Source organism: Gossypium hirsutum, chromosome A10 (genome assembly GCF_007990345.1).
Source record: "Gossypium hirsutum isolate 1008001.06 chromosome A10, Gossypium_hirsutum_v2.1, whole genome shotgun sequence".
NCBI classification, from domain to species: domain Eukaryota; kingdom Viridiplantae; phylum Streptophyta; class Magnoliopsida; order Malvales; family Malvaceae; genus Gossypium; species Gossypium hirsutum.
Window position 1 is genome coordinate 101,908,303 of NC_053433.1, and position 23,970 is coordinate 101,932,272.

The 23,970-nt window shown below is 36.2% G+C and overlaps 1 protein-coding gene across 1 annotated transcript; it reads right to left on the bottom strand.

Annotated features, from left to right (window-relative positions):
* Window positions 1-14,493: 14,493 nt before the first annotated feature.
* On the bottom strand, window positions 14,494-15,768 carry LOC121208060 (uncharacterized). Its single transcript, XM_041078575.1, has 2 exons — window positions 15,483-15,768; window positions 14,494-14,876 (listed from the first exon to the last, which is right to left on the bottom strand). Exons 1-2 carry the CDS (start codon window positions 15,766-15,768, stop codon window positions 14,494-14,496), a joined length of 669 nt encoding a protein of 222 aa, XP_040934509.1.
* Window positions 15,769-23,970: the final 8,202 nt, after the last annotated feature.

Below are 23,970 nucleotides of genomic sequence, written 5' to 3' on the forward strand. Positions count from 1 at the left end.
ATAAAATAATTAAATTATAATTGAATATTTTTGTAAAGGCTTTTATTAGTTTTATTCAGATATATTTTAATAAATAATTTTTTTATTTCGAAAAGAATAAAATTACCAGTATTACACAAACACCAAAAATCCTATGATATTAGTAACAAATTATGAAGTTTTTTTCTTTAATTATCCGTAGCTAAATTTTGGAATATAAATTTATATGAGAGAATTAATTGAATTGAAGAAAATTTAAAAAAAATAATTCAAAATTCTAAAAATAACAAATGCAAAAAAGAGAATGAAGAAACCATCAGATATTTGGTATGGAATTATGAAAGCAAAACAATATATATTATAATAATAGGAATAAGAAGCTCTCATCTCAATTCTCAATCCATGGAAAACTAAAGAGAAGTGATTGCTAACTTACCACCAAACTTAAGGCGAAGGGGAGTTACGTACAAATCTCTCCAACCAATCAAAGCGTACATCCACAGAATATAAAGAAGAAACACAGCATAGAGATTAAAGCTAAGGATTCCAAAACCGTGACGAAAGTCCACAGCACATCGTCGACGATGGAAATATCCTCCCACCTCCAACCGCCGGTCAAATACGACAAGTTGAAGTCAGGCCACCGGAAAATCGACGTTGGGAGTGTGAATTGGAAAGCCAGTCGCCGGAAAACTGACAGCGGGAACCACATGGGGCACATGATCTGTCTCCGATTCTCTTGCCGACAAAGGGGCCTTTCTTCTTAAAAAGCTTAATCTTTATGTTGTATTTAACACGATTGTTAATGGGATAGTTTCCAAATATTTTTGGATTAAAAAATGGGTTTATTTCAACGTGGTGCGTTAGATTTTTATCAAACTCCACGTGATCCAGCAAGGATAAGACCAATTGAATATATATATATATATATTAAAAAAATTGAGTTTGAATTCCACGGATGAAAATAAATTGTTAAAAAACGTTATTTTGTTTACAGATTCGATTATATATTTAATTGATTTTTAATGTAATATTATGAAAAAGATCTAAAAATATTAGCTTAAATAATTTAATTTCATTTAAATTAGAATTGTCTATCTACTCTACTAACTGGATTAATTATTTATTTATATTAAATTATACAGTAAAAAATTAATTTTTTTTGATAAATTAAAAAATTAAGTGCTAAAAAATATTAATATTAAATTTAAGTTATAAAATTTGTTTGATATATTACTTCAAAAATAAATTTAATTAAAAATATTCTCCATTTAAGTGTTAAAGTAACTTTTATCTACTTATTGCTTTCTACAATTTTTTTTGGTAGAAAAAATTCTATGATATTGTTTTAATTTTAGATTAACAAACATGTGTAAAAAAAAATTGAAAATATTAATTTTTAATGGTTTATCAAACAAAGCTAAAGATTAAAATATACTCTTAACAAAGTTTTTAAAACTAAACTAATAGTCGAACTAGTCAAGTTATTGGTTCATATGATTGATTAAATAGATTATTAAAAATCATATAAAAAACAGTTCAATTGATTTTTTAGCCTTGTTCAATCAGTTCGTTTCGATTCACAGATCGATCAGCATGATGAATATCTTCGGATCAATATCCCGACCGATTCCCAATTTGACCAGTCAATCCAATTCAAACAATCATGGCTTTAAGTCTCTACGTTTTTTACATTTGGAATCTAGTCCCCTTACTTTTATTTATAAAAATTTAATCTCTCTACTTTTTGAATTTAAAAATTCACTTTCAAATATATAACCACGTATCATTTTAATTGAAAAGTTAGTAATATCAATTATTTGCATTAATTAATAATATTATAAAAATATAAAGACAGTTAAAAATTAAAATGTAATGATTAAATCTTAAATTTATGCAATTTAAAAAGATAAAAATTAAAAATTAATCATTTTATAAAATGTAAAAAAGAAAAGAAGTATGTTGCTTTGGGCCATGTGTCAATATATAGATATATAACTTTTGAGCATATTATTACAACTAAAATTAAAATTATACTATTGTTTTAAAAGCTTATTGTGTTGGTAGAAGGAATAGTTTGGACACTACTTTCATATATAGTGTATAGATTTTCTTTTATATGAGTGTAATATTATAATTTTTATTTTTTATTTTTTGATACAAGAATTGTTCATCATCTTTTTTTAATCTTTAAATAAGAAAATTATATATTTTACTATATAGATAGATATGATTTACATGTTTTTGTTTATTTTATTAATTGAATGGATGATAAAGACGAGGCAAGGGAGAAGATAAGCGAGTATAAAACGTGAAATATATTGATGAGAGTAGAAATCATAAAAGAATAAAAAGGAATATTGTAAATGAAGCCCCTGGGCCCATTTAACTCATACTGATTGCTGACGTTTTGGATTTTTTTATAATTCAAAATCTAAGATATTTATTCAATGCTTTAGTTGGGGTGAGTACGCTTAAAATGATTTGTTTTATTTTTTAAAAATAATAAATTATTTTCATTTAAAACATGAACCAAAACTATTCAAGTGTTTTAATATTAAACTATTTTAAGTATTTTCAAATGCCCAAAGATAGGTTGTTGGACCGAGTTAAGAGTTGGTGTTTAGGATTATTATTTGCAGGAGGTAATGAAGTGTTTATTAAATTTATTCACATGTTGGAGTGAATAAAATTTTATTTGATTTAAAAAAATTAAAATAAAAATTAAATTTCAAGTTAATTGAATTGAGTTATTCGAGTTAACTCTAATAAGTAATTCGAGTTTCGAGTTCAAGTCGAGTTGAAATTTACAATTCGAAAAACTCAAATAATTTGAATAATAAATTGGTGTAAATACCCTTTTGCTCTCTGTCAATTTTGAAAATAAACAAATTGATCTCTCGTAACCAAAAATTCAAAATATTTTTTAAAATTCAGAATATTTATAAAAATTCTAAAATTTATATTTTTAAAAAAAATTCTAAAAAATATATAAAGAAAGCTAAAATTTTAATTTTTTTCTAAAATAATAATTTTGAGATTTAAATAAGTTCGTTAATGATTCAAGTTTATCATACTAAAGTATCTTATTGTTTTATTATTTTGCTTTAAAAAAATTTTCAAATATATATGGTTTCAAATTTATGCGCTCTAACATGGAAATAATTATATTGTAACAATATCTTAATTTGACATGTTTAATTTTTTAATTTAACTTGAACAATTTCACTCGACTCAAATTTTATTTCACTCAACTCGATTCAAAAAATTTTAAATCGAGTTAGGATGATAAAATAGGACTCGTCAACTCGATTACCTCAAAAAATTTTCACTCGATTCGACTCTATTCAATTGAACGTTCACCCCTATTTACAGGTGATTCCTACATATGCAATGTCATGTTTTCTTCTTCCTATAACTCTATGTCATGATCTTGAAAGTATTATTAGTGGATTTTGTGGCAAAAGTCTAATTCAAGATGAGGCATACATTGATGTGTGTTGTCTTATTTATGTGCTTCAAAATCTGATGGAGGTTTAGGCTTTCACAACTTAGCCAAGTTCAACATTGCCCTTTTAGCGAAGTAAAGGTGGTTGATTCTCTCTAATATGAATTTGCTTATGGCTTGAGTTTTATAATATTAATACTACCCTAATACATATTTTATGAAATCTAGTTTAGGGTCTTACACATAGAGGAGTATTTGGAGCGCTGGATGTCTCCTAAAAGCGGAATTAAGGTGGAAGGTTGGGTCGAGGTTGAGTATTTCCATTTGAAATGATTACTGGTTACCTGGGTCAGGTCACAGACGAATCCAAGGGTCGAGGATTAATACTAGTTTTCGACAAGCATCTCAACTAATTGATCAGCCTACTAAAATATGGAATAAATATTTGAGTTATACTTTGATAGGCGTCGAAACCACCAAATAAAAATTTTTACAATAAAATAACTCTAAACAATAGTAAAAAGTAGTAGGGTTGAGTCCACAGGGATTGATAATTATGATCAACTTTCATGTTTTTCTTGAAAACAGAATTTTCATCGTGTCGATAATCGTGGCAATAGTCATGCCTACAACGTCACAACTCCAAACGAACCTGTGAAAAATAAATAAAATAAATTAGGAGAGTTGAAAATGTCTAAAAATTAAATAATTGAGATAGCAGAAATTAACAATTACGTAAATTGAAAATAAAATAAAATTAGAAAATAAATTTGAACTTTGTAAACAGAATTATAAAGCCGTAGCCTTAGACTTGGTAAAGTTTGGTTTCCGAATCAATCCTCGAAAATAATTTTTCTCCTCCAAAAAATAGGCTAGTTATAGCGGCTAAGAACGTCTTAACCACCAATCCTTCCTCTCGTAGTTGATTCTGGTATGCCTTGCAAACCAACCCTGACCGATTGTCTAACGACACACGTGTTGGCAATTCAAGACCTCGATAGCCTTGTGTTCTGAAGAACCCAACTCGGATTGATAATTATGATCAACTTTCGTGTTTTTCTTGTGAACAGAATTTTTGTCATGTCGATAATCGTGGGCATAGTCGTGCCTACAATGGCACGACTCCAAACAGACCTACTGAAAAATAAATAGAATAAATTCGAAGAGTTGACATTGTCTAGAAATTAAATAATTGAGATAGCAGAAATTAAAAATTATATAAATCGAAAATAAAATAAAATTAGAAAATGAATTTGAATTTTGTAAACAGAATTATAAAGCCTTAGCCTTAGACTTGGTAAAGCTCGGTTTCCGAATCAATCCTTGAAAATAAGTTTTCTCCTCCAAACAATAGGCTAGTTATAGCGGCTGAGAACGTCTTAACCACCAATTCTTCCTCTCGTAGTTGATTCTGGTACGCCCTGTAAACCAACCATTATCGATTGTCTAACCGTGACACACACGTTCGCAATTCAAGACCTCGATAGCCTTGCGTTCTGAAGAACCCAACTTAGATTAATGACCTCAACCACACGGGACGTTAAATCCGATCATTATCTCCCTTGACAAAAACCTACTAGTACGACCTCGCTAGGATACGTCAATTTGTTCGCAGGAATCCAAATACAGCACATCTGACTCATCTTCCCAACTATAGGCCAAAACGACTCCATCCCAATGCGCTCTTTTGAGTTGAAATCTAGTTAACTTTAAGGGGTGAATCTATCAATCCCAATATTCTAGAGAGATGATGAATATCACTATGAAATATTTTTAGTGCGAATACATTTCTTACGATTCTTGACCGGAAAGAATATTGGCCTAAAGCTAAGTAGAGATTTATTGAAGCATGAAATTAATCATGCTTTTGTTGGTTTATAGAAATAGCTTAAATGGAAATGGTGGGAGATAAAATAAGGGAAGGACTTGGAAAATAATTAACTCTAAATATTGAAAAGGGAAAGAAATTTGGTAGAATGCATGCTATTATTTCATGCAAAGAAAGAAAGAAATCAATTGATTTTTTATTCAGTTTCCAAGTATTCAAGGGTGTGTCTTTTCAAGTCCACCATCACCCTATTTATATACAAATCATATACTAAACTTAAGTTAATCCCACCTACCTACTAATTAAATGAAATAAAATGTCATATTTTCTTTTCTAAATTTGGCTTTAAAAGGTCAAAAATCTGATTAGCCCTTAAATATCTCCAAATTTTTTATTTGACTCTTATTCTATTGTTCATGCTCCAATTAAATCATTTTTTGCTTGTTTTTGCATTAAAGCATCTGAATTGTAAAATGGGTAGCTTTTTCGTCTTTATGCCCTTGGTGCCATCACAATTGCGAGGATAATAACCATGTAAGCAGGGATTGTTGGTTTTCTAGAACCGTTTGGTCTGTTTTGGGAGTCTTATGGCCTGTCGATCCTATAGATAGCAACTTTTATGATAGGTTAATCCAATTTTTTCTTAAACATAATGAGGATCAATGTAAAGAGATTACTATTTCCTTATGAGCATTATGGTTTTCTAGAAATTTTCTTGTTCATGAAAGGAAGGTGCAATCAGTGTAGGATGTCATTACCTTAAAGCTTATATTCGTGAACCTGATATGTTAATGTATATGGTAGATATTCATCGGTGCTCTCCAACTAATAAGTAGCTCACGCCAAAGAGCTCTTTTGTCATATTTAACTTTGACATTAAGTATTGCAAAAAGAGCCGATAATCAACAATAGGAATAGTCATAAGTGATTATGTTGGTCTAATTATAGGTTCATGCACTCAATTTAATAGAAATATCTTCGATCCCTACACAGTTGAGGCTCTTGTTTGTGTTCAGGCGATTTTTTTGTAAGAGATTTAGGGATTTGTGGTTTTGTTGCGTTTTTATAGAAAGGAATTCTAGAATAGTGATTCACAAGCTTACATTCGTGTCTTCTAACATATCTATTATTAGTGCTTATTTAAATCATGTTAAAGTTTTTAATCCCTACTCTTGATAAATGTATTTTCTCACATGAGCACAGAGATAAAAATCAGGTAGCTCATTGACTGGCAAAGGGAGGCTTTAGGTTTAAAGAAAGTAGATATTGGATTGAAAAGGTAACTAATGAGGTGATGGCTCTCGTTGTTGCTGACCATCTGGGGATAATCAAGGTTAAGTTCTTTTTAAAGCTACGATGACTTGGAAATATTAGCTATTAGATACTGCTCAATGGCTACCACGGTGGTGAGACCTGATTTTTTATATGGTGGTTCATCTTTGGGAAAAGTTTATATCTATTTGTCTAACCTTATGATTGACATGGCTTTTCATATATTGACCTAAATTCTAGTGGTGGTAGAAAATATGATTTTAAAACCCCATTTTTGTAAACTGAGCCCTTAAATATAAAATATGAATATTTACAAAATTAATATAAAAATATAACAAAGTTCAGTTAAGTAATTTAGCCAAAAATTTAGTTAATTAAGGTTCAGGGACTAAATTGTAAAAGTAAATCACTATAGAGTTTTAATTAAGAAAAGGCTTAGGGACCTAGATAGCAATTATCCAAAGGGCCAAAATGGTTATCTAACCATTTTGAACCATGAGATAGTAGAAGATAAAAGTGTTTCCCACTTAGTGTTAATATTAGAATTAAAAATGAATAAATATATGTTAATTAATGTTATAATCATGATTAAATTTGTTAATTAACTTACTAATTAGAGTATAAATATTAAACTAAGTGGAACTTAATGGAAACATCATATTTCTTCATTCGTCCATATTGTCCAAGCCTTGAAAGAAAAAGAAGAAACCTTTGTTCAATTCTAAACATTCGACCATTAAATTAAGTGAGAAATTCAAGTCATTTTATTGTAATTTTTATAGATTTATGATCATGGGAGCTTGGTTTAGCTAGCCCATGTACCAATTTGATCAATTTTTAAAATTTTAGCGAGTTGTCATTGTTGATTAATTGATTAAATAAGCTTGGAATTGATAGGTATTAAGCTTAAATTATGAAAGGACTAAATTGTAAAGCTTAATAAGCTTGGTTGCTAACTTTGTAACATTAGGGACCAAATTGAATAAAGTGAAAACATGTTATGAAATTATGCTAGGAATAGGAAGTATAGGGTCCCTAATGAGTGAAAGTGAAATCAAATTTTGATTCGATGTTAATTATCGAAAAATATAATTATCTCGAGTTTAGGGACTAAATTGAATAAAATGAAAAATATGCTTAACCTTATATTTGAATGTCAATTGGATGAATTCTGATATTGTTCCTTTATTAATTATCGATCATAGCTAAAGGCAACGTTGGGTCGTCGAGAGAAAAAAGAAAAGCAAGAGTCATCAACGAGTGACCCGAGATTACGGTTTGTGCTTTTATAATTCGTGATCAATCTATTTATTTTCATATTCCTATTATATTACGTGATTGAGCATTGAGGTGAGTTAATAATGATCGTATGAATTGATTTGTTATGACTGATACTGAATATCGAGATAGTGAACTAAATTGAATAAAATAAAAAGTAGCATGATTTAGTTGGAATATGATATGTAAAATGAAAAATGGATTGAAATATGTTATATTATAGGAGATACTTGTGTATTTATGATGAATTGAAATGAGATTATGAAATTACAAATGAATCGGATTGAATTGAAATGAAATGAAATGGGATTGGCAATTGATATGTGATAGTACAAAGTATAAATGTGCAAATATGAATGAATACAGGGTATGAATAATAAAATATGAATGAATACATGGTATGATCATATAAATATGAAAATTTGATACCCATGTGAACTTAGTAAAAAGTTAGGATACGATTGGAAACCTGTGACCGACTTCTACTCACCTTAACCCCATTAATTAACCTCTCATTCTTAGCAAGTCGCATAAGGGATGAAAGCCCTTCACTACAAATAAGAAAAAGAAAAGGACTCAGTCGGTCCCCTTGTCAAAGTTCTCTAGTTAGTCAAAAAGATCGTCCCATTCTTTGATTAATACTAACCGAGTACGATATCGACTGTTGACACCATTTTTTTTGATTGAAAAATGGGGTCGACTTGGGTTTTGAAAATGAAAAAGGGAGTCGCCACCAATCCTTTTTGAGGTGTGATTGGGTCACCTTGGAAAAGGTTGTTTTTAATAAATAATTTGATTTTATTAAAACAACGGTTTTGGTCTACGAAATTTAGAAAATGGGTTCGGGAGTCGGTTACGTACGAGGAAGGATTAGCACCCTCGTAACGCCCAGAAATTGGTACCTAGTTGATTATCTAATGTCTTGATGTCGAAAATTGAGAACTTGAAAGAATTAAAAATACGATCCTTGTATTAAAATGAAAATTTTTGGAAAAAGAAATATATCTCACGTTAATCGAGAAAGAGAATCATATCCAGTAAGTTAGAATACAATATCTCAAATTCTCGATACGCGAATGAAAAATGCTTATTTAAAAGATATTCTAGCCATCTCGGATTTAAAAATGAGATCACGACCAGTAAGTTAGGACGTGATTTTTTTTAATCCCGAGGTCATCTAAAATTTGAGTTTGGAAAGATTCGTACATTTAGATTTATCGAGAAAATCGAAACCCAGTAAGTTAGGGCACGATTTTCTCAAATCCAAACACGAAATGCCATTTTTAAAAAAATAAATTTTGTTATATCGAGTAAAAATAAAGCACAAAATTATAGTGAAAGCAAATTACATTATTTATGCATGGCAAAATCATAATGAACATGAAAATATAAAAACGATGCAAGCTATAGCAATCAATATGAACGATCAAACTTACAACATACAAAATAACAAAATAAAAAAACGAATAAAGTTAAATCATTCATTCAAAATAATAACAAAATGAAATAAATAAATAGAAAATACAATTAAGTATAAAAAGATATATATAGACATGAACTAAAATATGTGTATACATGAATTAACAAAATATATAAAGTATATTTTATATAAAATAAATAAATACGCGTATGTATAAAAAAATATGTACATATATAGGTGTATAAAACTATGGAATACGAAGATAAAAAATACATATAAAAAGTAAGTGTATATATATATTGTAAAATAAAAGAAAAAGTATATATGTACAAACTAAAGTTTAAAACTAATGAAAATATACATATGTATATAAATAAATACGTTAATTTATATACATACTAAAAATATATTGAAAATGTGTATGTATATGCGGATTTAAAAAAATATAAAAAAAGGTGTATTTTGGACTATAAAGATTATATATATAAATATGTATGTATTTATGAAAATGAAAATATGTATATAGATATATAGATAGGTACATAAGTTGTAAAATATATAAATATATATATGTACCAGAAGTTTAAATAAAATTAATATAAATAAATAGGTAATAATAATAATAATAATAATAATAATAATAATAATAATAATAATAGGACTAATTCAAAACGGGAACGAAATCTCAGGGCTGAAATAAAAATAAAACGGAATAAATGATCAAAATGTAATATGCGCGAAAAAGGGGGGGACCAAAATCATAAATACCTCGAAGCCCCAAAACGCAGTGCAGCAGAGGGTCAAAATAGAACAAAAACAGAATTCTGGGGCGAAATTGAAAAATAGGAAATAGCGAAACAGGACCAAATTGCAACGCGCTACAAAGTCGGAGGGACTACGCGCACAAATATCCCATTTAAAGAAAACACGCGGATCCTTCCCCTGGGTCGGGTCACCGCGCGGGTCAGAGCTCAATACGACGCTGTTTTAGAGCCACTGATCAGACTCCAAACGGCGTCGTTTCACACATCACGTAAGGGCCAAAAAGAACCCTAATCTGGTAGCCTCCATTTCATTTTCTAATGAAAAGAGAAAAAAATAAAAAAAAAGAAACAGGAAAAGAGAACAGAGAGCTCGAATGCTCTCCTCTCTGTGCCCCTCTCGGCCTTAAAGCTCAGGCCACCATCTCCGCCTCCATGGCCAGTGGCCGGAGCTGCGCGAGAACGGCCCCTAGGCCTCCCCCTTTTGCGGCGTCCCCGAAGGCTAAGCCTTCTCAACCGCGAGACCAAAAGGAAAAGGGATGAAACGCCCCTTTTTGCTCGACTCCGACGACGGCAAAGGCGGAGTTCCGACACCAGCCCACCGAAGCAGTAAGGTATCTTCCCCTTTCCCTTTTAGTCCCTCTTTATTTATTAAACGATTGCAGAAAAATAAACAAAAATAAAAGAAATAAAATGAATAAGAACACGAGAACAGAGTAGAAATAACTGGAGTCAACCTTTTTTGATTTGCTTTTTCTTTTTCTTGAATTCAAAATGCTGTCTCTAAAAAATGTACAGAGATATTGTTTGGCTTTTATAGCCAATTTACATTGTATTTTTTGGTTGTATTCTATTGCCTTGCACTATCTGTTGCGTGCTCCAGCTTTTTCTGCCATTTTGCAGGCGTTGATGAAGCTAGGCACGGTGGGTGGCGATGGGACAAGGCGAACGGCAGAGGGATGGGTGCGGCGCTAGGTTTGGCTAGGGTTTCATTTTTCTGAAACCCTAGTTGGATTTTTTTTGGGGGAATTGGGCTCCAAATTTGGGCCTCGGGTTTGGGTTGTAATTGGGCTTGTGGGTTGGTGTTTGGGCTTTGTTAATTGGGCCCGGGCAATAATTGGGCTGTACAGCTGCCCCTCTTTGCTCGTTGTCGTGTAACGATAACAGAGCAAAGACTAAGAAAGACCAATTTTTGCCCAGTCTTGCCGAGGAAATAAGATTCGCCGTTGTGGCTTCGATCTTTTAAATTGCAATGTCGGGGAAGTGAGATTCGCTGTTGTAGCTTCAATCTGCTCCGCTGCATCGCCTGGAAGTAAGATTCGCCGTTGTGGCTTCGATCTTTTAAATTGCAATGTCGGGGAAGTGAGATTCGCTGTTGTAGCTTCAATCTGTTCCACTGCATCGCCTGGAAGTAAGATTCGCCGTTGTGGCTTCGATCTTTTAAATTGCAATGTCGGGGAAGTGAGATTCGCTGTTGTAGCTTCAATCTGTTCCACTACATCGCCTGGAAGTAAGATTCGCCGTTGTGGCTTCGATCTTTTAAATTGCAATGTCGGGGAAGTGAGATTCGCTGTTGTAGCTTAAATCTGTTCCACTGCATCGCCTGAAAGTAAGATTCGCCATTGTGGCTTCGATCTTTTAAATTGCAATGTCGGGGAAGTGAGATTCGCTGTTGTAGCTTCAATCTGTTCCACTGCATCGCTTGGAAGTAAGATTCGCCGTTGTGGCTTTGATCTTTTAAATTGCAAACTATGGTTTATTCGATCTGCTTCGCTGTCAATATAGGAAGGCAAGATCTGCTATCTTCATTGATCTGTTCTCTGGGGAACATGACCTGTATAATCCATTTGATGGACCTATTTATGTCTAGTAATTAGGATGACCAGAATGAATCAAATGGTCCTAACTAGACGTGTATGAATGACATTTGAATGAATGTCGAAATGTCATGAAAGTGATTTCTTGATGCTTAGGTTATCATCACGCAAAAGCTTATTAAGGTTTATCGCTGACGTGCTACAACGCCTTCTTGCTCGACTGGCAAATCCAAAGAAAAACTTAACCAGACTGCCCCCCACTGTAAACCTCCAGGTTCAATCCACTGGATGCAAAATTTGAACCATCTTTCTCCCGCTGTAACCCAAAGGTAGGAAGATCTGGCCTTTTCTCGATCCTCTGCTATCACAATTCAATGATACAGAATGTGAAGCTCTTTGGTCCTTTACCCCATTCCCAAGGTGTCATACCAAATGCTCATGCACAATGAAGAGTTTTCTTCTCCCAGAAGACATTTTCTTATTGCTTGGTGAACATCACTTGTTTGTTCATTGAAGCTTTGCCACCAACACGACATCTTGTCATTTTGTTCAATGTTTGGAGAACAAAATTTGAAAAGATAGTCTTGACTTGGACTTTTCCCTTTTAGACACTTTGAATTTAGTGTGCTCTAAACAACAGTCCTGTTTCAGGTTCCTTCATTATTTAGAAATTTCTAGAGTAATATGCAAAACTCCATTTGCTTGAACATTCAGTTCATTAATAGTTATTCTAAATGTTTTTCGAAAAGATTACCACAACGATCAAACAAATGTTATTGAGAACAAATCTCGAAATGAATGAGTTAATCAAGATAGCAAATTTTGCCAAGATAAAAATGAAATAAGACAATAGACAAAATGAAATTTTACTGGGGAGCAAAGCTTGAAATGAATACATTAATCAAGACAACAAATTTTGCCAAGATTCAAAATATAAGATGACGACAGGTGCCCCAGATATCGCAGCACGAGCTTCTCTGCATAAGTTTTCTAAAGACCATTTAATATGTGTTTAGGGAATCTACAGTATTCTGTCGATACCCCAAGATGTCACCTATTCCTTCTTGTGATTCAGGTATAGTAAGACCACCACATGCCTCAGATCCTGATCAAAATTTGAGCTGTTTCGTTCACCTCACGCTTCTTCAAAATTTGAGCGGCCTTTTCAGGTTTTCAACTCAAATCCCCTTTGGTCTCAAGGCGCCCTTTACGGGTTTTCACCATGGCCTCTCCCCCTTCTTTTTTTTTTTTGAATTCCCTTTACGGGTTTTCACTTTGGTCCTCCTCCTTCAGGTGAAGTATTTCTTGACTGAATCCGAGTTCACAGGATTTGGCAAGCTTTTACCATCCATCTCGCTCAAGATCAAAGCTCCTCCTGAAAAGGCCTTTTTTACCACATAAGGACCTTCCCAATTTGGCATCCATTTTCCTCTAAAATCCTTTTGTAGAGGAAGAATCTTTTTCAAAACCAAGTCCCCCTCGTAAAATTCTCTGGGACGAACTTTTTTGTTATAGGCTCGCGTCATTCGTTTCTGATACATCTGACCATGACGAATAGCTTTTAACCTCTTTTCTTCTACCAAGTTTAGCTGGTCATATCGAGATTGAATCCATTCAGCCTCATCCAACTTTAGTTCAGCTAATACTCGGAGGGAAGGAATTTCAACTTCTATGGGTAAAACTGCTTCCATCCCATAGACTAAAGAAAACGGTGTTGCCCCAGTAGAGGTTCTAACGGAAGTGCGATATGCCAGGAGAGCAAAAGATAATTTCTCGTGCCAGTCCTTGTAGGTTTCAGTCATTTTTCCTACAATTTTCTTGATGTTTTTGTTAGCTGCTTCCACGACACCATTCATTTTTGGACGATACGGTGACGAATTGTGGTGTCTGATCTTGAACTGACTACAAACTTCTACTATTAAGTTGTTGTTTAAGTTCATCGCATTATCGGATATGATCCTTTCAGGCATCCCGTATCGGCATATGATCTCCTTTTTCAGAAACTTGCTAACTGCCGACTTCGTGATATTTGCATATAAAGCAGCCTCCACCCATTTAGTGAAGTAATCAATAACCACAAAGATAAAACGATGCCCATTAGAAGCTTTTGGAGATATTGGCCCGATAACATCCATTCCCCACATGGAGAAAGGCCATGGAGAAACCATAACATGAAGGGGTGAAGGTGGTGCGTGCATTTTGTTACTGTAGATTTGACACTTATGGCACCTTTTGGCATAATTAATGCAATCCCCTTCCATGGTGGACCAATAGTACCCAAATCTCATAATTTGTCTGGCCATCGTGAAGCCGTTGGCATGCATTCCACAGATACCTTCATGCACTTCTTCCAAAATTTCTTTTGCCTCGACAGCATCCACACACCTCAACAATACTTGATCTTTTCCCTTTTTATACAAAATTTCCCCATCTAGGACATAGTCAATGGCTAATCTCCTTAATGTCTTCTTATCATTTTCTGTCGCATGGTCAGGGTATTCACGACTTTTCATATATTGCAATATGTCATGGTACCAAGGGTGATCATCCTTTCCCTCTTCACTGTCAATGTTGCAACAATGAGCTGGAGCCTCGTAGATGCTGATCTGGATAGGCTTCATATCTTCTAATTTGTTTACTTTAAACATGGAGGCTAAAGTGGCCAAAGCATCTGCCATCTGGTTTTCATCTCACGGGAGGTAACTAAAGGTGACACTATCAAATTCCTCAATCAATTCCATAGCCAATTTTCGATAGCGGACCAACTTCAGGTCTCTTGTTTCCCATTCCCCTTTGAGCTGATAAATTACTAATGCAGAGTCCCCGTATACTTCTAGCACCTTAATTTTCCGCTCTATGGCTGCCCGGATGCCCATAATGCAAGCTTCATACTCAGCCATATTATTTGTGCAGTCGAAGTCCAATTTGCTAGTGAAAGGATAATAGTCTCCACTGGGAGACACGAGTACTGCCCCAATTCCGTTGCCTATAGCATTTGAAGCTCCGTCAAAACTCAACTTCCAAGAACCACCTTCTTGGAAATCTTTCTCTACAGTTGCGATATACATCAAATCTTCATTTGGGAAATCGAAGTTCAATGGCTCATAATCATCCAGAGCCCTACTTGCTAGGAATTCCGCTATTGCACTTCCTTTGACCGCTTTCTGGTTTACATAGACTATGTCAAATTCAGATAGAAGAATTTGCCATCGGGCCATTCTTCCATTCAGAGCGGTTGACTCCATTAAGTATTTCAAAGGGTCCAATTTAGAGATTAACCAGGTCGTATGGTACAACATGTACTGTCTCAGTCTCCGAGTGGTCCAGATTAGGGCACAACATAATTTCTCGATTGGCGAATATCTTGTTTCGCATTCAGCGAACTTCTTACTGAGATAGTAGATTGCTCTTTCCTTTCGTCCTGATTCATCATGTTGACCAAGCACGCATCCCATGGAATTTCCAAATACTGCCAAATACAGTATGAGTGGTTTGTCTGGGCAGGGTGGCATCAGCACTGGGGCGTTGGATAAGTAATGTTTGACTTTTTCAAAAGTTTTTTGACATTCCTCATCCCATACACCAGGATTATGTTTCTTGAGGAGGCGAAAAATGGGGTCGCATTTCTCAGTTAGCTGTGAGATGAACCGAGCAATATAGTTCAGCCTTCCTAGAAAACCTCGAACCTCCTTTTGAGTACGCGGCGGGGGTAATTCTTGTATTGCTCTTACTTTGTCAGGATCAATCTCAATTCCTTTCTCACTGACCACGAACCCAAGCAATTTTCCTGATCTGACCCCAAATGTGCATTTTGCTGGATTTAGCTTTAGCTGAAATTTTCTCAACCTCATAAATAATTTCCTAAGGACCTGCACGTGTTCCTCTTCTGTTTTAGATTTTGCAATCATGTCATCAACATAGACCTCTAACTCATTATGCATCATATCATGGAACAATGTTACCATGGCCCTCTAATACGTTGCCCCTGCGTTTTTCAACCCAAATGGCATCACCTTATAACAAAAGGTTCCCCATAGGGTTATGAATGTAGTTTTCTTCATATCCTCAGGATGCATCTTAATTTGGTTATATCCAGAGAAACCATCCACGAAAGAAAACAACGAATGTCCTGCTGTGTTGTCCACCAAGGCATCAATGTGCGGCAAGGGAAAGTTATCTTTGGGGCTGGCCTTATTTAAATTTCTATAATCTACACACATTCGGACCTTCCCATCTTTTTTAGGGACAGGAACGATATTGGCTACCCACTCGGAGTATTTGACCACCTGCAGGAATCCAGCGTCGAACTGTTTTTGTACCTCCTCTTTTATTTTTAACACAACATCAGGCCTCATCCTTCGGAGCTTTTGCCGAACTGGTTTGTAATCTTCCTTTATAGGAAGTCGGTGAACTACGATGTCAGTACTTAACCCCGGCATATCTTGGTATGACCATGCGAAGACATCTTTGAACTCTCGAAGCAATTTAACGAGGTCTCGTTTCAGTTCATCAGCTATGCACGTGCCAATCTTTACCATCTTTCCCTCCTCCAGGATCACTGTCTCTATCGTCTCCTCGTGAAGAAGAACCTGTTTCTCTTCCTGCTCTACCATCCTCAACAAGTCCGGAGGTAGGTTGTAATCCGTGTTATCTTCAAAATCTTGAGATTCCTCTAAACACATATCTCGTTCAAAAGGATTTTCTAAGTCCATAGTAGAGTCACTCATATCATTGATATCTTGGGACCTGTTATAGGTATCAAAGAATGTACAGGGAATGTATGAATTTAAGGATTCTTATTTAGTATGACCATGAATAGAAGAATGATTCAGAATAAAAGCATTCGGGATGACTATTCGTATGAAAGAATGGAAAGAGTTTTAAAAGAATATATATACTCAAAATGCGAAGATATATTTCATTGAAATCACAATGTCTACATATAAGCCTATTTTAGTTCACAAAAGTTTTATTTTCTCCAGGCTTAGAACAATTAATATGTTTTGAATATTACTCTGGAAAAGCTCTAAAAACTTCAGGCATTTCTTCTGCAGTCCAATTTTTAAAACACTCCCAGGTTCAACGGGATAGATGCCTGATGTACTTCCCTCTTCAGATTCTTCTTCAAATATGGCATTGATGCTTAAGTTTCCTAACATTTCCTCTGCGGTCTTCTTTCTTGGAGTCCTCAGTCCAGAATACATGGTTCCTCCTGATAAGAATGTCCTGGATATGTGGGGGAAAGCCATAGGTTCCCAATCAACTTCTTTTCCGTTCAAACGCGCTTTCCTCCTGTCTTGTCTTTTCTCTAACTCTTTCTTTCTCTGCTTGGCATTTGGTTTAAATCCTAAACCAAAACGGTCCTGTTTGTCTTTCACCACTGGTGCCTCAATCTTTCCTTGAAGGCATCTTCCCAGTCCTCTTCCAGGCACAGCTCCTTTCCCAACTGTCATTTGTAGTCCCATCCTTGTGGCTCTAGATATGCTGGGCATTGGGATTTTCTTTCCTTCAGTGACAAAAGTTGCATTTACGAACTCTAAGGATCGAAAAGAACATTCGACCGCATCGTCATCTACTCCCAAATATGGTGCGTCGCTGGTTACCGATGCAATGATGTCTTCCTCAGCGTCAATCGTAATTAACCGGCCTTCTGTCACTAATTTCAACTTCTGTGCAATGATGAAGGCACCGCCCCTGCTGAATGAATCCATGGTCTCCCCAGTAAGCAATTATACGAATGCTTGATATCCATCACTAAGAAATCCACTTCGTACGTATTTGGGCCAATCAAGAGAGGTATTTCTATTCTTCCCATCACCTTTCTTTCGGTACCATCAAATGCTCTCACTATGTTCTGGCATGATTTCATGTGAGAGCTGTCCACCGGTAACCTATTTAAGGTGGATAGGGGTAAAACATTCAAGGCTGATCCATTATCAATTAGCACTCTTGACAACATATGTTTCCCGCAGTAAGTAGAAACATGTAAGGCTTTGGTGGTTCCTCTTCCCCCGGGCGGTATTTCATCATCATTAAAGAAGATGAAATTGTCGGCACTGATATTATTAACCAAACGGTCCAACTTATTCACTGAGATATCATCAGCGACGTAAGTTTCATTTAGCACCTTAATCAGCGCATTACGATGTATCTCTGAACTTAGAAGCAATTCAAGCATCGAGATACGAGCCGGTTGCTTATGTAATTGCTCTACCACGCTGTACTCGCTATGTTTTAAAAATTTTAGAAATTCACTAGCCTCATTTTCAGTTACCGGCTGATTGATGCGCGGCTCGATTTTGTCTGTCTTTACTTTTCCCAATTCAACCGCTAAGGCTTTTCCTTTTCCAGACTCCACTCTTGCGTTTGCCGGATCATAGCGTTTTCCACTTCGTGTATAGAATCCTTCATCCTCTCCTGAAGCATTTATCAAGCTCTCCTCTCCTGGGATTGTTACATTGCAGTTGTAATTCCAAGGAACCTTTTTGCTATCCTTGTAGGAAAGGATACAGGTTTTTGGATTACGACCTTTGGTGCTATTTGTATTCCAGATTCTCTGCTCATTGGTTTTGCAATAATCACCACCGGGTAATTGGCCTTTTGGGCTTTCCCCGTGGATCCTTCTTCTGCAGCATAAACCTCTCCTCCTTCTAATCCCTTAATCTCTTCATAAAACTCCAACTCTTTGCTATCCATTAAGTTTTGCATCATGGTTCTGAACTCGGTGCAATCTTGGATGTCATGGCTTTCTTCTGCATGGAACTCGCAAAATTTCCTTGTTCCTTCAGGCCTTTCTATTGAAACTTGCTTGATGAGACCTCTTTTCATCATTTGTTTCCAAACCCATTCAAGGGGGGTCTTTATCTCTGCTATGTTGGCTTTGACTCTCCTTCCTCATATTCAATTATCGCATTCACCCCTTTATTATCATGGTTGGGCAACGGATTCTCTGCTACATTCGGTCTGATGAGTCACCTATCTTTACGATCCCCAAATTGATAAGTCTTTCAACTAACTTCTTGAATGCAGTGCAGTTTTCAATTGAGTGCCCTTGGTCCCCGCGTGATACTCGCATTGAACGCTTGCGTCATACCACATAGGGTATGGAGGTTGCATAGGTTTGAGGTAAAATGGAGATATCACACGTGCATCGAATAAGTTCTGGTACAATCCCTATACGTCACTGGGATGGTGTGAATTGAAGTTTCTCTACCTTTGGCCTTGGATTGGATTCCTGTGTCGAAAAAATTTGTGATTAGCGGTTACTGCTCTGGCTTGCCCCACCGTGATTGATTTAGAATGGTCCTTTAAACGTGCTTGTATTGTTTATCTCATGTTCCTTTTTCCTTGAGCCGACCTTTTAGTACTTTCTCCTGCTTCTATCTTGCCACATCTTATGGCGTTCTCTATCATTTCTCCAGACATCACTATGTCTGGAAAGCTTTTAGTGGCACTGCCCAACATGTGATTGAGAAATGGAGCTTTCAAGGTATTGATAAAAAGCATGGTTATCTCCTTCTCTAAAAGTGGTGGTTGAACTTGTGCTGCTACCTCCCTCCATCTCCGAGCATACTGGCGAAAGTTCTCATTAGTTTTCTTTTCCATGTTTTGCAATACAATTCGATCGGGTGCTATATCCATCACATGTCTATACTGCTTTATAAAGGCCTGCGCCAAATCTTTCCAGGAGTGGATTTCGGTTCGACTCAATTGATTGTACCATCTAGCTGCTGACCCGATCAAACTGTCCTGAAAACAGTGAACCAACAGTTGCTCATTGTTGATGTACCCGGTCATCCTTCGGCAAAACATAGTGATATGAGCCTGGGGACAACTTGTCCCGTCATATTTTTCAAACTCCGGTATCTTAAATTTGGAGGAAGGACCAAATTTGGTACCAAGCTTAGATCTTTAGCATCCATCCCATGATAATTCTCGCTACTTTCCATGGCTTTGAATTTCTCTTCGAGCCATTTACATCTTTCCTCCAATCGACTCGGTAGTTCTTCCTTTGTTTTCTCTTTTCCCATCATTTCGTCAAAATCGGGTACTATGGGATTAGTAGGGGCTTCTCCGAGATGAGAACCTATTCCAGTTTGGAAATTTACTGGTATTGAGGCACCAATTTGAAATTCTGAGGCCTGATAGTAACAGATGATCTGCGTGGTTGCACCTCAGCTTGGGTTTGCGCATGAGGAGGAGTGAAACCTGGGGGATAGAGAGGGCTATCATTATTTTCTTCTTCTGTATTAACCACGGGGTCTTTTCCTTTATCGCTTCCCCCTTTGAACAATTGCGTTAATTCAGCTATCATGCTTTTTTGAGACTCTATCATTTCGTTCTTCATATCTTGTTGAATCTTCTCTAACCGCTCTTGCATTTGTTCTTGTATCTCCCTTTGGAACTGTTCGAGTCTTTCGAGTCTTTGATCCATGGCTTTTGTTTTGCGACGGGTACCGTAGTGATAAACGATTGGCGAATTTTTGTTAGTTTCCAGGGTAGTTCTGTCATAATTTTAAATTAATTAGGCTCCCTTTTTAAAACTTAATGCATATGATGATATGTAAATGCATGAATGCAAAAAAAGAGGCACTGATTCTAATTCAACTTCATTAGAAAGCTTTACTAGAGAAGAAATTTCTTTACATAAAATAGATTACATATACGGCTTTGCCCTTATGCCCAAAGCCTTAACCTTTTTAAGGAGCCAAGCTAATTCTCGGCCCCGGTCCGATTCCACCTCAAACTTTAAACTTAATAGATCAGCTTGAACCGCTAAGGTTTGCAGGTGATCAGCTACCTCGCGTACTTGAACCACTGCCTCACCCATAACATAATCTCTGTCTCTAATCTGATCTTGAGACCGCTGGAATCGCCCTTGCCACTGCTCACTACTTCTTTCCAGAAGCTCTATTCGGAATTCGCTGCTTTGCAATGCGTCCTCGAGCTCTCTTACTTGTCCCTTTAATTCTTCAATTTTTTCCAAGCTTGCCTTTAATTCAATCACAGAATTACGACTACGGTATTGGTGAAGTAGCCTTTCCAGTTCATTATTCGGGCATTCAACTTCGTCTTCTCATTTTGGCAGACTAGCAGACTTTCTCCCAAAGTAACTCTCGAGTTTGAGCATCCTGAAATTTCTTTTCCCACTGATTAGCTTTCGTTCTTTCCTCCTGAATTTCCTGCCGCCATTGTTCTGACGTTTTACCCAAGCCACAGTTCTTATCGACCTGTGCAACTTCTTGTAATCAGTCTTCAGGCTGTCTAAATCTTCTTCTGCCTTGTTCTTCCCTTTCCTTAATTTGTCGGCCTCTAATCTTTGAATGTCCAAATCTAGTCCTAACTGCATTTTCTCTTCCTCTAACTTCTCTACTTTCTTTCCTATCTCCAAACTCCTCTTTTCAAATTCTTGCTTGATAATCTCTATCTCAAGGGCAGTACCTGTAGGTGTTCCTCTAAAGATCGAGCAGTTTCTGGATTAGACGCCGGGATATTATCGTTGACCCTTTGATCACGCCATGGCTATACTCGGGGGTCATCGTCGGACCCACGGCTAAAATTCTCATTCGGCGAGTTTGGTTCCAGGCATTAGACACCTCTCGAACCTTTTTCTTGTAATTGTCCTCCCTATAAGAAAAATCAGAATAGGCCAACCCCAGCGTTGCTGGTACGAATTATCGTGATCTATACTGTCTAGATACGAGTAGGGGAGCATATCCGACAGCTCCCCACATCCCGAGCAGAGGAACCCAGTCGAAATCTCCACACCGGTACAATATCTCATCAGGAATTAACCAAGGAGCCCTCATTCAATATCTTCATCCTGGAGATTCTGGAGTATCTCCCTCCATCTTTCTTCTGAAAGATCATCCCGTCTTGGTGTGGCCACCAATTCCTCTAGAGGGGAGTAACCGTTAGAGAACACTCGATAAGAGACCTTTTCCATTTTCTAGAAATGACTATGAAACCATGCCAATAAAAGTTGTGCGCATCCAATAAACCTTCCCTCACCTGTTTTCCGACATGCACTCAGGGATCTGAAAGTTTCCGCCAGTATTGCCGGAACCGGTGTAACCCCTTTACTAAGCCGATCAAACAAATCAGATACAGCCTCGTCGATGTGCCCTAAAGCCTTGGGGAAGACCACTAGCCCGTAGATACCTAAAGCGAAGACATCGACCCTTTTCTTTACGTCAGGATGTACAAGCACCAAATCTCGTAAGCTTTTCCAATGGACACATTTACTGTCGCCCTTCTGTTGGATTCGGCAGCGACCCACTGCTCGCTCATCCCGGTAATGTTCATTAATTTCCTTAACAATGAAGGGACACAAGCAGCTCTAGAATAAACTCTGTCGACTTGAAACTTTGGGCACCGCAGCAAGGTCGTATACTCCTCCAAGTAGGCGTCAAATCGACTTTCCCAAAAGTGAAACAACTGTAGGCAGGATTCCAAAATTGAGCAAGGGCTCGGAATAAATACTTGTCCACTTTGACACTGAGTAGATAAGGTAGGTCACCGTAGTTACAATAGAACAGCTGCTTGGTCCCGACATCCCACTGATCCCATACTTCTTTCATTTCTCGAAGGTCATTCTGGATTACACTGATACGGGTGAAATCCCATAATTCTGACACGTGCCCTCGGTAAGACTATCGCCTTTCTCCCGTTGTGTCGTTTCAGCCCAAACTCGCACAGCCGCATTATCTTCTACTTTATCAAGAAATCCCTTTTCCATGATAAGCTTTCGTTTTAGACACTGAACATGAATCGACACCTCTTTTAGAATGACAATGCTATACAATCAAATAAAGCAAAGATAATATTACGCAGAACAAGATTTAACGTAAATGACGATAAATATAACATCCATTTAGGTAAGCACTGAGGTTTGGCGTAGCTCTACCTAGGTCGGTTCTTATGGGTCATTACATGTGGTTTGGTTCTAAGCAGGGTACCTGAACCAGCAGATTCCTCAATCCTCACCCATTATAGGCTCATACGAACCGAGTTCAGTTCAGGGGAATACATTTCCCTGTGGCCATGCGGAGATGAAAATCTCACGAAGACATAGGTACGGATGTATCCCGGAAGCGATTCACTATCCCATGCGGAGGTGAAAACCTCACGAAGGCGTAGCTTCTCACTCCCACTAAGAGGTGTGACCAACGGTCATGCAATGCAATGTGCAGAGGTATATAAAAACTTAAAATACCAAACATGATAAAAACTATAACTCAAAATAAAATGCAATGAGAGGATCGGATATTTAACTCAAATTTTCAACTTTTGACAAAAGGACAAGAGATAATCAACTCGTGGCTTGACTCTCAATTTTTTGAGTCCCCAGCGGAGTCGCCAAGCTGTTGACACCATTTTTTTTATTGAAAAACGGGGTCGACTTGGGTTTTGAAAATGAAAAAGGGAGTCGCCACCAATCCTTTTTGAGGTGTGATTGGGTCACCTTGGAAAAGGTTGTTTTTAATAAATAATTTGATTTTATTAAAACAACGGTTTTGGTCTACGAAATTTAGAAAATGGGTTCGGGAGTCGGTTACGTACGAGGAAGGATTAGCACCCTCGTAACGCCCAGAAATTGGTACCTAGTTGATTATCTAATGTCTCGATGTCGAAAATTGAGAACTTGAAAGAATTAAAAATACGATCCTTGTATTAAAATGAAAATTTTTGGAAAAAGAAATATATTTCACGTTAATCGAGGAAGAGAATCATATCCAGTAAGTTAGAATACAATATCTCAAATTCTCGATACGCGAATAAAAATGCTTATTTAAAAGATATTTAGCCATCTCGGATTTAAAAATGAGATCACGACCAGTAAGTTAGGACGTGATTTTTTTAATCCCGAGGTCATCTAAAATTTGAGTTTAGAAAGATTCGTACATTTAGATTTATCGAGAAAATCGAAACCCAGTAAGTTAGGGCACGATTTTCTCGAATCCAAACACAAATGCCATTTTAAAAAAATAAATTTTGTTATATCGAGTAAAAATAAAGCAAAAATTATAGTGAAAGCAAATTACATTATTTATGCATGGAAAATCATAATGAACATGAAAATATAAAAACGATGCAAGCTATAGCAATCAATATGAACGATCAAACTTACAACATACAAAATAACAAAATAAAAAAACGAATAAAGT

Coding starts and splice junctions, on each gene's coding strand:
- LOC121208060 (XM_041078575.1), bottom strand. CDS start 15,768: ATGGTAACATTGTTCCATGATATGATGCATAATGAGTTAGAGGTCTAT. Junction 14,877..15,482: donor TACTCAAAAGGAGGTTCGAG/GTTTTCTAGGAA, acceptor TCCCAAATGAAG/ATTTGATGTATATCGCAACT.